Raw genomic sequence first — 17,500 nt, forward strand, 5'->3', positions numbered from 1 at the left:
TGGTTGGGCAAACTCCCATGCCCCCTCCAGCACCCTAGAGAGAGTGAAGAGCTGATCCACAGTTCCACAGCCAGGACGAAAACCACACTGCTCCACCTTAATCTGAGGTTCAACTATCGCCCTGACCCTCCTCTCCAGTACCCTGGCATAGACCTTTCCAGGGAGGCGTGTACGCGTGTCGCGGAGTGTGATTCCCCAATAGTTGGAACGCATCTTCAGGTCCCCTTTCTTAAAGATAGGGACCACCACCCCTGTCTGCCACTCCAAAGGCACTCCCCCCGGTGTCCATGCAATGTTTCAGAGATGTGTCAACCAAGACAGCCCCACAACAACCAGAGCCTTGAGATACCCAGGGCGGATCTCATCCACTCCCGGAGCTCTGCCTCTCCAAAGGCACTGTGGAGTTGCTTAACTGCCGCAGTGACTTCTGCCACAGCGATTGGACGACCCCCCAATCTCCACAATCTCTTTTTCTTCCATGGAGTACGTGTTGGTAGGATTGAAGAGTTCCTCAAAGTATTCCTTCCACCGCCCTATTATCTCCCCAGTTGACGTCAGCAGCCTCCCGTCCCCACTGTAAACAGTGTAGGCAAATTCACCCCCCCCCCCCCCCCCCCCCCCCTCCAAGGTGACAGATGGTTTGCCAGAACCTTTTCGGAGCCGACCGATAGTCACTCTCCATGGCCACACCAAACTCTTCCCACGCCCGAGTTTTTGCCTTGGCGACCGTCATGGCTGCACACCGCTTGGCCTGTTGGTACCGGTCAGCTGCCTCTGGAGACCAACAGGCCAACCACACCCTGTAAGCCTCCTTCTTCAGCTTGACGGCTCCCCTCTGGTGTCCACCAGCCAGGATTACCAGGATTAACGCCATGACCGGCCCCAGCAGCCTTATGGTCACAGCTCACAACAGCTGCCTTGAAAATGGCAGAGCGGAACACGGCCCATTCAGACTCACTGCCCCCACCACCCCGGGATGTGGTCAAAGCTCTGCCGGAGGTGGGAGTTAAAGATCATTCTGACAGGTACAGGTGTTCCCAGCAAACCCTCACTACTCGTTTGGGCCTGCCAGGTCTGCGCGGCATCTTCCCCTGCCACCTGATCCAACTCACCACAGGATGGTGATCAGTTGACAGCTCAGCTCCTCTTTTCACTCGAGTGTCCACAATATGCGGTCAAAGGTCAGATGATTTGACTATAAAATCCACGGTAGGACGGATCCATATAACCCTTTTGGGCTGGGCCCCAAACCTGAGTGCATGTAATTGAAAAACTTTTTAAGAGTTGACATTGCTATTTTACATTGCTGGAGCCTATCCCAGCAGTCTTCGGGCGAATGGCGGTGTACACTCTGGATGGGCTGCCAATCGTTCGCAGGGCCAACATATATAGACAACCATTCTCACTCACAGCCACGCCTACAGTCAATTTAGAGTCTTCAGTTAGCCTAGTCCCCTCTTCCATCTCTTTGAACTGTGGGAGGAAGCCAGAGTACCTGGAGAGAACATGCTAACGCCACACAGAAAGACCCCATGCCCGAGCCAGGAACCTTCTTGATGTGAGGCGACAGTGCTATCCAATACACCACCGTGCTGTCCTCCTATTTGGATATGTGCATTGAAAATACTGATTAAAATTAGGCCTGTTTGAACTGGGGATCAGTCGTTCACCAGTGATTGAATGGATAAACCATATTTGGTTTTTTTCCAAAGAAAATTAGATTGCCTAAGATAATTTAATAGGAATTTTGGAATTAATAGGAGTTGCCTGTTCTCTACTATGTAGAATAGAACATATTCCTTTGCTAAATATCTTGCAGCAGTCATGCACTCAAGTCATACTGCACTCCCATGCTTGTATTTTAAAACTTTTGGAAAAACAGCCTTTAGTGAGTACTGATGAGGTGCATTAATGGCACTGGCTTGATGCAGTTGGAGAGATGGTGAGTCCACAGTATTAATGTTGCTATGTGATAGCATAATTAGCTTCATATTAAACCTGACTCTAAATGGCAGACTATTTATACATAACACATTGAAGTGTAAAGTCACATAGCAACTGAAAGTTTTATACAAGAAACGTTTAATTTGCCTGTCAGTCAGTAACAATGGTCCAGGGTGAACCAGACCAATTATAAACTTGGACCACTTCCGTTGTGATGTTTTATTTGCATCATATCTTTTTATTTGAATTTTGGCATTTTTCTTCACCATTAACTCAACTTCTCTGTCTGCTGTTCTTGCTGCCCATAAGTTACCTCCTCACCTGCTTGGATCATGAATCGACGATCTCCCTTAAAAAGGATTGGAAGATCTGCAGAAAGGGCTGATCACCCAACCCTAAACTTATTTCTAGTAAAAACTTTGTTGGCCAAAAAAATATATCTATGAATGAATGCATAGAATCGATGGTTCAGAATTATTTGATTAAAAAAACAACATGGATCTACATTTATGACAAATTCATTTACTTATGGAGGTCTGAAATAATGTTGAAGGATCATCTCCCAAGATGACCAGCAGTCCCTGAAGACAAAAGTACCTGATGCTTGTTTGTTCAGTAGTCTGAAAGATTGAGGGCGTAGAATAAGACGCACATAAAAATACTAAAATCCCAGATCTTTCCTGCAATTTGTTGTTGCCAATGAAGCACATTTAAAAAAAAATGGCAAGTACAAGTGAGACAAGAACAAAAATAACATGACAGTAAAGAGGAGTTATTCGACACTGCCACAATGTCACTTCCTCTTCTCTGGCACTTAGCTTCACCTTGGCCCGAGTCACCTTCCAGTTCTCAAGTTACCTCACCCAGCAGGGCCCTAGCTTTTTACAGATAAGAGTTGTTTCAGTCTCTGAAATGTTGCCTGCACTGCACATTTCCTTCAGGGTACATTGGCTGGACCAACAAAGTATTAAGGCTTCAGACTATGAACTTTGCCCCTGAAAACTGCGCTCTGAGGAATGAAAGGCATCTTGGCTGCCGGATTACCTTTTTGGCGTACCTTATTTATGAAGTCAGTTCTCTAAGAGGGGAGGGACCTTAGAACCAAGAGTGTTTGTGTTTTGAAACGAATAAAGAAGGGGGAGAGCAAATCTCGTAGAATGAAGGGAGGAGAAGAGCAGCCTACACAGACAAGAAACACAACAAAATAAGTGAGCAGTTGAAACATTGTGTAGTTAAAAGAGCTCTCTACTTGGTCAAAAAGTGTGGTGCCTTAGCTTCCTTCCTCTCTAGTTGTGGGCCTCTGGAGAGGCAGGGCCTGTCAGGCTCACAGAGACAGGAATTGTACCATGGGACAGAGTGCTAGCAGTGAAACAGTGGCCCAGCAATCAGCCCAGCACAACACAGGTGAGTCAGACCAAACACTCAACACTGAAATCACAGTTTGGGGTAGATTTTTAATGGGACAGTAACCTGTCAGTTAGGATTCTATTAACTAGAAATAGATCAAAATATCTGGTAACTTGTTTTAAACCCAGAAAGGAATTGGATGAAGACGGGTACAGACAGTTGTGTTAGAATGCATGTAGATAAAAATGCGGTGATTTTGAAATATACCAGACACACAAACTAATGCATGTGGGCCTCCATGTCCCCAGGGAACTTTTTTTTTGTTTTGTTTTTTTTGTGATATTCTAAGGATAGATCAGGTGATAGCACCACCTCCCTGCTGTGTTTTCTACAGTGCACTTAGTGTGTCTGATGGCTTGTAGTCACTGCATGGATTTTAAGCACCTGTACTACATGAAAACATAAATGGTTCAGAATTTACTTGCATAGGACAATATTATTTAAAAACTGTTGCCACTCTGTTCTGTAATGTTTTAATGTGATTTTGGATGTTGACGAGTGAAGATTTGATACGGTTTGAGAAAACAGAAGCTCTCCTCTCCTTCAGCGGTGAGGAATGATATGGTCTTCAATCTCCAGTAAAATATTGGAGACTGATCCAAATTTTCTATGCTTTGTATATTTTCATGTTCAAATAAATTTATGGAACCATTAAGTCATAACTGAAGCACATTTGCATCTAACTATGCTTGATTTATTTGAATAATTGTCCTGGGGTTAACCTTTGCCTAGAGTGACGTATGCTGCACAGTTTCCTCTCACAACCAAAAGTCAGCATTAAACCATCATTGCTGCCAGATATAAATGTGTCTATTGGTGTATGTGTTTGGGCTGTGTTGCCATGGTTGCTTATGGGGTGGGTTTATACATCAATGTGAATGTGTGTGCGGGGTATACTTACCCGTGGGTGTGTGTAATTGGTGCATAGCATTAGCAACATAGCATTAGCATGCTAAGCCAGCGGGTGCTTGAAGTACAGTAGTTGGGCTTACTGAAAAATCACTGCTTCAACTAATCCACTCTACTACGCGAAGTAACGGCAAAGAAACACGTCATGTCCCTTGACAGCTTTATTTTTGGTATTTGGCAAGTTAACTGTACATTTAACTTCTCTCTATTACCTGTTGCACTTGGTCCCTGGCATCGGTGGACAAACCGGATGTGGGGGGATTCCATCATGCAAATAAGGAGGGGGGAGAAGAGTTGTTTTTTCTGTTGTAAACTGGTAGCAGGGGTGTTTTTGAATTAAGTAGAGATGTTGTTCAAAGGTTTTATAAAATGTATAGCTTCCATACTCATAACATGCACCCAGACACTTCTGAGTCCAAGTCATACAAAGCTTGGACTCAGAAGTGTCTGGGTGCATGTTTTGAGGGTCTGAGGTTTACAGAATTGGAAACATGATGGATGTAGCATTTGTAAGTTAATTGATTCATAACTAACTTTTGGTTTGTCTTGTAGGAGGAGCTTCCGGGATAAAGTCAGGGAAAGGAGCTCCTCACAAGGATTTGTAGTTTGGGCCTAGAGAGACCAAAATGCTCTAGAGCTCCTTGTGCTCTTTTGGGTTTTCTTAAGTATGTTTGTCTTTTGTTAAGTTTTGATAGTTTGAACAGTCTTAGCTTAATTCTTTTTTTCTTCTGTTATTTTTGTGTTTCGTTTTCTAAAAGCACGAATGCACTGTTGCATCTGCACTTCATGGTGGCTTCTGAAAAATAAAAGGGTTGAACTAGGAAGACTGACTCTGACTCCTTCCTCCACCACAGGCCTCTAATCTTACAATAATGTTAACATCTATTTAATGTTTCATAATCAGCGAAATTGAGAGACATCTTTAGATTATGGACTTGAAAATTCATGGCGGTTAGTTTGATTTGATTTCTTTTCAAGCTTCAATTCTCTGTATCCTGTAAAAGTTCACGCATGAGACCAGAATCTATTACACGCTTTTTCAAGCACATTCCCTTAATTTGTAGACTTTATTTTTTTAATGCATTTCTTGACATACCTGCTTCCCTTCTTTTTTACTGTAGCTGATCACCTATTCAGAACTCCATTTTTATTGAAAAGCTGTAATTAATTTCCAAATTGGTCTAGATAATTAGGATAAGATTGTATCTATTTGATAATACCTTTTTCATTTCCTTGTTCTTAATTACAAATCTAAACAAAGAATGCATTTTTTTAGTTGTTTTTTTTTTTTTTTTTTTTGAGAATTCTGAGAGGTTCTTATTGCAGATGTGTACAAGGTATGAATTATTAAATGCCAGGTCATAACTGGGGACTTTTACCTGAAATGGTTCGATATTAGTGACAATCCCCTGTGAATATGTTTTTAATTCATTTGATGCCCACATTTGAATTATAATATCTGTTTTTATGGATTCAAATAGTGGACCTCATACCATTTCTCCAAAGTATACCCGATCATTACCAAGTTTGAGTTTTACATATATCTTGGCAGCTTTTTATTGTATCATTGACACACCTGTTAATTCTATAGTTTGTAAATAATCTTTTTTTTTTATTAGTGAATGGTATTGATGGAATGGATACTTATATGGATTTGTGCCATATTAATTTCTTCGCTAGGTGAGGAACAGCTAATCCTTTATATGTCTTTGCTTTGTTTAGTAACTTAGTTTAAAGTTGTCATTTTACTCTACTGTTAAAAGAAACTGTTGTGATTACGGATTGGTAAATACTGAAAAAAGGGGAATTGAAGGAGAGCCATGATCTTTTTTTGACTGTCAGCTCCACAAAAAAAGAGGTATTGGTATTGTCTTCTATGAACGAAGTTCATTTTGGATTTTGTCTTGAAAAGGCCTGGGATAATTTCATACATTTCTTTCAAGTCCTTTTAAATACATATTTTAAAGTACTTTATCTTATTCTGATTTATACCACCTTGAAATTATTTTTACTTTTGTTGATTCATTACCGATACTGCCTCACAGTTAGTTTCATTTTACTTGGACCCCAACCATAGACCGGATTTGTTAATCATTTCACTTCACACTGTATGGATGTATCAGGTTATGTTATATGCATAGATGCATCTGTCCAAACTACTAGTTTAAGATCCTCTTGTCCCATAGTCTTTCAGTGTGATTTTGTTGTCTCAAAGCTTTTACCAGAGGTTCCATGCACAGAACAAAAATCACGGACAGTGGGTCTCTCCATCTCGTTTCCTTGTGTATCTTCAAGCACCTTGAAATAGTGCCATTGACGTTGTGCCACAAGTCTTTGTACATGAATTGTTAACGTGAGAGAAATTTGAGATGGAGCCAAAAGCTTTTGCTCTTTTGAAAATACAGGGGCAGAGAAACTAACTTTTACCATAACCATTTTTAATGTGGCAGCACGGTGGTGCAGTGGTCAGCACTGTGGCCTCACAGCAAGAAGGTTCCGGGTTTGAGTCCCGGCTCGGGCGTGGGATCTTTCTGTATGGAGTCTCCATGTTCTCCCTGTTCCTGCTGGGTTCTCCCTGGTACTCCAGCTTCCTCCCACAGTCCAAAGACATCAAGAGGGGACGAGGCTGATTGATACTCTAAATTGACTGTAGGTGTGACTGTGAGTGTGAATGGTTGTCTGTCTCTATGTTGGCCCTGCGATGGACTGGTGACCTGTCCAGGGTGAACCCCGCCTCTCACCTGTAGATGCTGGGATAGGCTCCAGCCCCCCCGCAACCCTTAACAGGAATAAGTGGAAGACAATGGATGGATGGATTTTTAATGTTTCGAATTAAAAAAAAAAAAAATCTAGACAGGTCCCCTGTCGGTCTATTATATATCTGCATTAGGGGATTCTATCATGGGATACAACATATGTCCTGATATTTTAAAATCACCTCCAAATTGATTAAAGTTGAATTCGAACATTTGATGCTTAAAATGACACAAATATCATAATTCAAGTTGTCCTCTCTATTTCTTTTTTTAAATTGCATGAAAATCACACATGAATTACAGAATTACATAATGCTGTTAATTTTATAATATCTTTTACTTTGACTTTGCACTGTTCCGTTTGCACATGTTTATCTACTGAAAATAAATATTGCCATTCTTCTCCAGTCCCATTGTCCCATTACAAAAAAACGATCTCAAAAAGTGCATTAAACAAGAATCTTTGAAAGATGTCTCAAAACAACATAAAGTGCACTTTTTTCTTCATAGTCAATATAAGCTTATATACTTAAAGATAGATTTTTAATTTCATGAAAACTCATAGAATGCTTGCACCATTTTAATTGTGTTGAAAAATAATGAAATACAATTTTAATAGCATTCAAAATTAAAAACTCCCAAAATTTAATAGCAGTAAAAACTGAACCATTCTCATAGTATTTAAGTGCACGTGACAAACTCTGTGCTTGCCTTTAAATATGTGTACCATAATTATTATATTTTAATAACGATAATCAATTTGTATGATGATCACCGGTGACCATGTCGAAGTAAGCAATTAAACCAGCAATTATTAAGCAAGATACTGAGCCCCTAATTGCCTTGTAATGGACTAATAATGGAATTTTAGGCTAATTAAATAGATACATTCAAAGTTACACATTGACCACAGGAGCAATTTCCTCCCACGCCAATTTTTCCTGACTGTTGGCTGCTGCAGTGGTATCAGTTTTTTTTCCCCTAAAAATATGATCATCCTTGCTGTATTTACTCAAGGATTTCTAATTCCATGGAGGTTAAGTATGCAAACATTTTTTTAGTGGTTGCGATCCTGAATCCTAGTTTTGGGGCTTTATTAATGTAGGCCTTTTAAAGTTCTAGTGCACGTGCTGATCAATTTTACTCAGTTCATCTGTTCTGAAAATGAAAACTAAGATTTCCCAGCTGAGATTAAATCAACTCACAGTTCAAGGTTAGGCTCAGAGTTCATTGGTCTCCTTTCTGAGATTGGCCTCCAGAAATCAGATTCTGATTGCTGATTGCTGATTTTATATTTTGATTGTAATTCCTGGGCCAATATGTTTTATATTATTTTATTAGTCAACAGTCCCACAAATATATTATCAACTCAGATAACGACGCAATGGAACGACAAAATGCAACAACATGAACGCCATTTAGGTTTCCGTGGTTTGAGCCATAACAACTGCAGAAAACTTGGAATGACGCCAGTAGTGTCCTTAGCAACCACCATAGCAACAGCAGAAACGTGACACTGTAACGACTCTCTTCCGAGAGGTGAAAGATTCATCGTAATAACGAACAAACCAAAGATTATACACAAGAACTGAGCGAAGATTATGAAGACAAAATGTATATTTCTCTCTAGAAATGTCATCAGAATGCTTTATTAAATCAAAACTATCTTGGAATAAGGCACTTTCCTCCGAACATGACAGGAGCGGCCGCCATGTTTTTGTTTGGAGAGGCCCGCATGAAAGAGTCACATGACCTACCAGCGTTCCAGTAGAAAAGAATAGGGGGAAAAAACGTACACATTTCACAATTTTTAGGCCTTCATCGTAGAACTGATACGTTTTGACCTGAGGACAAACGGAGCCTGTTCACCTTTTGACATGAGACTGGGTTGTTATTTCTCGAAAAGCAATTCAAAGATTACAATTTATCCAGATCTCAGCCACACGTGATCTAACCTGAGCATAAAATAATCAGACTATGTAATTTCTTTTCTCCAAAACTTCGCTAACACCCTGTTGTGTTCAGAATTAAATTCAGATCTCTGTTCTTTGATTACAAAACACTTCCTAGTCTGGCTCCACAGTACCTATTTGATATGTTATCAGCATACTAATGCAGCAAATCTTTCAGTTCACAGGGTCACAGATTGCCTGCTGATCTGAAACTTGCCTAATGCTGTGTTTATTTAAAATACTTCTTATATACAAGACTTTTTAGTTGAGCTTTTTCTTAATTGAACATAACACACTTGTATGATTGTATGCGTATACCTATAAAGTATATCTGTTCATAACTTTTGTTCAGCACAGTATCATGAGTCATGTATTAAAGTTTTAAGCTGATGCCACTAAGGGCCGAGGAGGATATACCATCTGTTGGGGGCCCAAAAGTGGTGGAAATTGTACTTTCATGTCAATATTGTGCACTTCCTGCTTGATTTAGGTCAGGTGTGTCAGTGTATGATTTGTAGGTCTTGATGAGAGAATAATTGAGTTTTGGCGGAGAACACCTGGTGTTAAGATCAGGTCTGAGCAGTTTGGTCACAAGTGGTTTGGCTTCACGTCTTGTGTGCACACTCAATGCCTCCTGAAATCCAGTCACTGGAACCACATGTGGAGGTTGTTTGGGATACATGTGGCCACATTCTTTCAATAATGTGTACACAAATGGGCCATCTCATCAGCGGATGTCCTCCCTGAATACCATGGCTGAGTGGGCAGCATACTACTTCTGATGAGAAAAGCCCATGAAGAGAAATAAGTATTATGGCCAGAACAAACCTCTGTAGTGGTTTGTGCTGCTTGCTCTCTTCTTAAGCGTGAGTAGCTCTTGACCATCAGCTTATATCTCCCTCTGTCCCTCTTCCTCTCCCTCTCACCAAATGTCATTGAAAGTAAGACGGTAATTCCTACAGTTTTAAAAATGTCAGTATCGAACATAGCGGGTCGTTTATTAAAACACTCAATGGCGGCAAATACTTATCTCTTAGCTTTCAGTTACACATGTGCATGTGCTGCGTGGAATAAAGGCAAGGCAAGGCAGTTTTCTCTGTAGCCTGTTTCCACCACCAGTTTGTCTCCAGGCTTCATGGCATCAGAACAACATCCTCTGCCCTCAGAGCCTCACATCGACTGAGGAGAAACTCCATAGAAAACCTTGAACAGGGAAAAATCTGAGCTGAGGGTAGAATACTGTCACATTAGTTGAATGAAAGATTTTTTTCACGTTCAAGACAGTTTCATCAGAAGTTTTATATTGAGGTTTTGTCTTACATACAAACAAACCCATGAGTGGTGCAGACCTGTTATAACCTTGCCTCCCTCAAACTTTGATACTGACAAAGTGAATCTGCCCCTTCATGACTGGAAGACATTTTAAGATTGAATACATTACATTTGAAATAAGTAATTATGTGTTCATTAGAGAAATTATGGTGTGATTCCCCAGTTGATGACTTCACAGAACAGACTGAAATGCTCAGCATAGTAGCCTCCTATGAGAGTGAGCAGCATCCATCCATCGTCTTCCGCTTATTCCTGTTAAGGGTCACGGGGGGGGGGGGGGGACTGGAGCCTATTCCAGCGGCTACAGGCGAGAGGCGGTGTTCACCCTGGAGAGGTCGTGAGTCCATCGCAGGGCCAACACATAGAGACAGACAACCATTCACACTCACATTCATACCTACAGTCAATTTAGAGTATCAATCAGCCTCGTCCTCTCTTGATGTCTTTGGACTGTGGGAGGAAGCTGGAGTACCAGAGAGAACCCACACAGGAACAGGGAGAACATGGAGACTCACACAGAAAGATCCCGTGCTGGAGCTGGGACTTGAATCTTGAACCTTCTTGCTGTGAGGGGACAGTGCTGACCACTGCACCACCGTGCAGCCCCTTGGCAGTGTTCATGATACCAAATTCTTTTGATAACTTTGAAAACACTGTAGAGAGAAATTCCAGATTGCCTGTAGATGTCATGTACAAAGTTTTGTGCTCATCAGACACAGACCTTAGGACAAGTTTGAGAAAATTGGATTTCCTTTTTTTATGGGAGTGTTATATAACACCAGATTCAGCTCATAATCATGGAATACGGTGATAATACGATTTTAACAGTAAGTCAAAATGATCTACCCACTGCAAAAATGCACAACATACATTTACAACTATATTGAGGATTCTTTTTATGTACAATGTATGTTGATGTACCTTGCATAACAGCATGAGCCAATATTGCACAACACAAAATAATTATGTACATTTTTTGTCATTACCCAAGTTCACTCAGATGACTTGCACTGAATTGAGTCCGCCAGGGATGCATAGTCTGGAGTCCAGACAGCTACTGTCCAGACTCTGGACAGTAGCTGCTGACAGCGAGCCTCAAGCACACTTCCAAATGTTCATCAGTCATGGTGGAACGGTATTTGGACTTAATGATCTTCACGTGGGAAAAGGCTGACTCACATAAATACGTGGAGCCGAATAATGCAGTACATTTCCTCATGTTGGGGTACTTCTCCTCCGTGAGTAACTTCCAGAACTGTCCATGAGCTCTGGACTTCAGCTCAATGTCAGCTTGTCGTGTGAAAATCTGATCTTCCACTCCAGAAGAGTTCAGGTGAAACAGTGTTGCAATTTTTGATGCAAGTGAATCAAACTCAGCATCTTCCCGAAAAGGAGAGCGCACGAATGTAGCGACTGGCTCAAGCAGAGAAAAGTCCTGAAAGCCTTTGTCAAACTCTGACAGCCAGTTGTCAATCTGGTCTGTGTAGCGTGCACTGTCAAGCTGCACACGGGCCTTCCCTTGCATCTCCAGCTCTAACGCCAGGTTCTGGAAGTTTGCCAGATCATGGTGCTGCAGCTTTGAGGAGAGATGTTTCATCTTTTGTTTGAAAGCATTGACTGAGTTGATCATATTGATCACTGTTTTGTCTTTTCCTTGCAGCTCAAGATTAAGGTCATTCAACATGTTTGTCTGATCAGTTAAAAATGCCAAGTCGAACAGTCACTGACCGTCGTTTAGTTGCTTGTATTCTGCATGTCCAGCTACACGGAAAAACTCCTTAATCTCCAGACAGAACTCTCGAAATCTTTGCAGGAATTTCCCTCGACTAAGCCATCTCATGTCAGTGTGTAGCAACAATTCAGAGTGGTCACAGTCAGCCTTCTCCAGATGTGCACGGAATAACCGTCTTTGAAGAGATCTGGCTGGAATACAACAGGCAATTTTCGTTGCCACATCCATGATCTCGTTCATGTCATCTATTTCCATCTTCTCAATATCTAGTCCATCGTCTAATGGTTGTTGGTCCAAGGCCTAGCTTTATTGCCACCCCTTCTGTAGAATGGTGAACTGTTTTATTTTGGAATTTTTCAGCTCAAATCAAAGTTTGGGGAGAACACAATAAAAAACTGGAACTACCCCCCCCCCCATCTGTCTTAAGCAGATACCACCTATTATTTTTGTTGTTGTTGTTTTTAATGTTTATTATGACACTTTTCTGTGACTGTTTAACCCTAAACTCTTTTTATTAGTTTGACTTCTGCTGCTTCACAAAATTGTTTTGTTTTTCAACATTTAATTCTTTGCATCCCTGGTTCAGCACCACAGACAGTCAGACAGCAGTGACAGAAAGAGAGAGATGATGCTCAGTAACGAGAAGCATGCAAAGAAATAAAGCTGTTGAAAAATAATACAATTTTGGAATGACAGTTGAATGACTGAGTGTTGTGTGATTGTGGAGCAGAGAGTCAGCAGCTGGGTTTTGCACCCACAATCAGTATTAGTTGGTTTTTAGGCAAACAAATAACAACAACCATTATTCATTGTGTCATTACTTGTGTGGAAAATTATTACAGTAATAAAAGTTGAAGATTTTCACTTCCCCACAAATGTCATAAATCTCTGCAAACACAATAGTGATTACATTTGTGGGAAATTGTGTGTTACATTTGTAGTAGGAAACGGCTACTACGTTTGTGGAAAATATACTACGTTTGTGGGATTATTACATTAAATGCTGCAGATTTTTCTTACATTTGTAGTTTATTATGTTTGTGGACATTATTACATAGGCAGGCATTACAAGGACACTCTTTTGCAAGAGGGCTCTGATCATACTTACTCAGTTACACATTCACTCTTGAAAACTGCTCAGCACAACCACCGTCTGAATTGTTGGCCACTGGAGCAGTCAGGGGCCTTGATCCTTGCTCAGTGGGGCCTCAGTGTTGGTAATGAAGCTGGGGCCAGTGCTGCTTCTACACTTTCCCCATCCAGATTAATTCTGCTGGTCCAGGGGACTGAACCTACTTGTCTAACCTTTCAGCCACAATCGTCCGAAAATTTGGCAAATAAAAGGGATTCTGATTATGGTCGTGTAGCACTAACTTGAAAAAACATTCGCGGTTTTCTTCTGTGTCAAAAGAAACTTTGTTCTTGATACTAAATTACTTGGGGTACCCACAGACCACTCTTCTCATAAAATAAGACCTTGCCCAAAACAATATGAATTCCTATTAATATCAATATATTATCGTGGAATGTATTTCTAAATATTCAAACCTTGTCTGTTCTGCTATTTTCCTGTAGACAATGAGGTTGACCTGCAACACAGCACAAAAGTGGGTGAAGAAGCAAACTCTGGTGGGGGAACACCTCCAACAAAACGCAAGGGAAAGTTTTCTAAAATGGGAAGGATCTTTAAGCCCTGGAAATGGAGGAAGAAAAAGCCAAGTGAGAAATTCACAGAAACATCTATAGGTAAGCTCAATGCAACTTAAAGTTTAATAATTTCACCGTGGTTTACTTGCTTGATTTCTGGGATCATTTTCTTTTACAGCTTTGGAAAGAAAAATATCTGTGAGAAAAAGTCGCCAAGAACTGATTGCAAGAGGGGTTCTTAAGGCAATACCAGAAAATGGTGGGTAGAGTTTAGTGATGCCTCATTTTCATGTTATTATTATTATTGTAACATATTCAGGTGCTGTTAATCAGCTTTATTTTTGACTACACAATTACTTGTGTCTCCATGGTATAGAAAGCAACAAGGTTAAACCATCAAAAAGTCCACCACTGAATGGGCACTCTGGGCCAATGGACATTGACAGGGTCTCTGAAGCTGGAATGCAGGTATCTCGAGGGGAGTCGGACAATAAGGGAAATCCAGTGAGGCTGCCTCTGGGAGATGAGCGCAGAAGTAGAGCACCATCTGATGTCTCCCGAAGCAATCGGGCACCCCTTGATGTGGACTCTCATGCACGGGTGTCTGTCAATGTAGACAGACAGAGCTGCCTACAATCAGATGTCAATAAGAGAGGATCTTTACCCCGAGGGCCTCTACAGTATGATAGATACCGTAGTGAAGACAGAGATGCCAGTGATGACAGGGAGGAAAGAGGATTGAGGGACAGGGAAGATGTCGAAAAAAGGGAGTGGCGAGAAGAGAGGGAAAGGGAAGAAGGAATGGACCGAAAGCAGAACAGAGACTACAAGGAAAAACGAGAGTGGAGGGATGAGATGAAGGATGAGAGGATGGAGAGAGACAATAAGGAGCGAAGAGACCGCGACGAGAGGGAGCGAAGAGACCGCGACGAGAGGGAGCGAAGAGACCGCGACGAGAGGGAGCGAAGAGACCGCGTCGAGAGGGAGCGTAGAGACCGCGACGAAAGGGAGCGAAGAGATCGCGACAAGAGGGAAAGCAGGGATCAAGATGAAAAAGAGAGGAGGGATCGCAATGAAAGGGACAGAAGGGATGACACAGACAGAAGAGAAGACAGGGATTGGTGGCTGGAGAGGGAAAAGCGAGAGAATCGAGATAACAGAGAAAGTGATAGAGAAGGGAAAGATGTACGAGCTGAGCAAGATGATAAAGATCTAAGAGAAGACAGTGAGAGTGGAGAGGCAAGGAGCAAATGGGAGGACTGGCCCAAGAAAAACCACAGACCAAAAAGAAACGAAAGGGACAGGAGGGAAGGGAAGGAAAAGCCTCAGTGGTCTATTGATGAGTTGCGACCCAGGCCTGCCTCTGAGGTGGATTTGAGGCCTCTTCTACAGAAGAGCTCCTCAGAGGAAAAGAGGGCTCGTCCAGCATCAGAAGCTGACCGCAGGTTTACTCTTCCCAGGTCCACTCCCCCTGCAGAATTCAGAGAACATTCAGGTAAGAACTTTTGTTGAATCCCACTTGTGTTGAATCATTGACATGACATAAATTCTCACTACTGGCAGGAAGTCTGACATATGCATCGTTTCATAGGTTAAGGGGTTGAGGATCCAGAAGTTGTCCTCTTTATAGTTCATTATGGGGCTATTGAAATGCCTCCAAAAAATATATACATAATAAATATATCTAATTTTGATTATTTCACTTATATTTCATTTGTGAGGCTGTGTGGAGGTTAGAGCCTTTGCTTCATAGTAAGAATTTTTGGATTTGAATCTAATGGCAGGCTGAGGCCAGTCTGTGTGGAGTCAGCATGACCACCAGGCCTGCTAGGTTTTTTTCTGGGTGCTTCTCCCACATACCGGAAACACAAAAAGTTTTAAGTTTTATTAATTGGAGACTCAGGCAGCACGGTGGTGCAGTGGTCAGCACTGTGGCCTCACAGCAGGAAGGTTCCGGGTTCGAGTGCTGGCTCGGGCATGGGATCTTTCTGTGTGAGTCTCCATGTTCTCCCTGTTCCTGCGTGGGTTCTCTCTGGTACTCCAGCTTCCTCCCACAGTCCAAAGACATCAAGAGGGGACGAGGCTGATTGATACTCTAAATTGACTGTAGGTGTGAATGTGAGTTTGAATGGTTGTTCGTCTCTATGTGTTGGCCCTGCGATGGACGGGTGACCTGTCCAGGGTGAACCCCACCTCTCGCCCGTAAATGCTGGGATAGGCTCCAGCCCCCCCCCCCCCCCCCCCCGCGACCCTTACTAGTAAGGAATAAGCGGAAGACAATGGATGGATGGATGGGAATTGGAGACTCAAAATTCCCTATAGGTGTGAATGTGAATGGAATGGTGATATGATTCTATGTGTTTTTAATAGTCTATATTATATGTCTATATTATAGAGATCCTAAACTTTTTTATTAGTAAAAAACATTTGAATTAATGGGTAGCATTAATGAAACATGATCAAATTCGCCCCCCTTTGGAGCCATGCCAGTTTCTCACTTTGTCACAGACTCTTGATATTAAGTTTAAACGGGTCACAGGACTTCTACCGTTCATCCAAAAATCTTTTGAAAATTGTTTTCAGTTTTTGCGCATTCACTGCATAACTTTGAAGAACCTTTGGGAGACGTTCTGCTGAGTCCCTTTCTACTTTTAAGAGACAACTGAAGACTCAATTGTTCAGAGAGCACCGAGGCACTGAACCTGACTCTTCTCCTCTTTGTCCTGTGGTGTAGAATCAGTCAGAGGGTCCAAGACCCAGCACTCAGTGATTATGTAGCACTAACTGTGTTGTGTGATGTTGTATGTCTGTTATATAAAAAAAAAAGGAGGGGGGGGGGCGACACTTCTTCTGCCACTAGATGGCAGTACCTGTGACCAAATCACAACTGAAGCACTTTTGCACTACTATGGGTTTTTCCTTAAGTCTGAATTCTTGCTTGTGTTGTACGTCGCTTTGGACAAAAGCGTCTGCTAAATGAAATTGTAGAATTGTAGAATTGTAGGATTGTAGGATTGTAGAATTGTAGGATTGTAGAATTGTAGGATTGTAGAATTGTAGGATTGTAGAGTTGTAGGATTGTAGGATTGTACAATTGTAGGATTGTAGGATTGTAGAATTGTAGGATTGTAGAATTGTAGAATTGTAGGATTGTAGAGTTGTAGGATTGTAGAGTTGTAGGATTGTAGGATTGTACAATTGTAGGATTGTAGAATTGTAGAATTGTAGGATTGTAGAATTGTAGAATTGTAGGATTGTAGGATTGTAGAATTGTAGGATTGTAGAATTGTAGGATTGTACAATGAGTGTGCATTACGCAGCCTAATGTGTGTGATGTCATTTCGAGAGTGGGAGAGAGACCGAATTTCCTCTAAAAAAATTTTTATATCATCCTCAGTGCCATAATATACACTTTCGAAACATAACTTCTTCACACAGATTGAGGAAAATTTTTTGTCAAAAAAGCTACCTTTGGTACCCAGTCGGTCACAGAGATTTTAAAAACTCTCTGGCTCTGGCCGGATCTCGGGCCCGAGGGGCTCCATGCCCCCCTGCAGGAGGTTCCCTGTCTCTCTGTGGGCTGCCTCTAGGCGGGGAGTTGCTGCTCCTATGCTTTCCTGGGGGTCCTGGCATGGGTTGGTCCTGTGGCTGTTTCCTGGGGGGTCGGGGGGTGGCCTGGGGCTCCCTGTGTTCTTGGGGTTTCTGGGTTCCTGACCTGCCTGGTGTTGTTCTGTTGTTCTGGTCCCCCACATCAGCTACAGTCAGCTACCTACAGCATCCAAGACAAACCGTAGCACACACACACACACACACACACACAT

At 41.9% G+C, this 17,500-nt stretch overlaps 1 protein-coding gene across 5 annotated transcripts in view; it reads left to right on the forward strand.

Annotated features, from left to right (window-relative positions):
- Positions 1 to 17,500, forward strand: part of phactr4a (phosphatase and actin regulator 4a) — a 46,416-nt gene that overhangs the window by 8,088 nt on the left and 20,828 nt on the right. For all 5 annotated transcript variants that reach the window (XM_086194337.1, XM_086194339.1, XM_086194338.1 and 2 more), the window contains 3 exons: positions 13,608 to 13,778; positions 13,858 to 13,938; positions 14,056 to 15,174. In XM_086194337.1, coding sequence (XP_086050463.1) covers positions 13,608 to 13,778; positions 13,858 to 13,938; positions 14,056 to 15,174 — 1,371 coding nt within the window. The remainder of the gene's footprint in view (positions 1 to 13,607; positions 13,779 to 13,857; positions 13,939 to 14,055; positions 15,175 to 17,500) is intronic.

Source organism: Aulostomus chinensis, chromosome 22 (assembly GCF_037954235.1).
Source record: "Aulostomus chinensis isolate RoL2024-O1b breed Wild chromosome 22, RoL_Achi_v1.0, whole genome shotgun sequence".
Classification (NCBI taxonomy): Eukaryota; Metazoa; Chordata; class Actinopteri; order Syngnathiformes; family Aulostomidae; genus Aulostomus; species Aulostomus chinensis.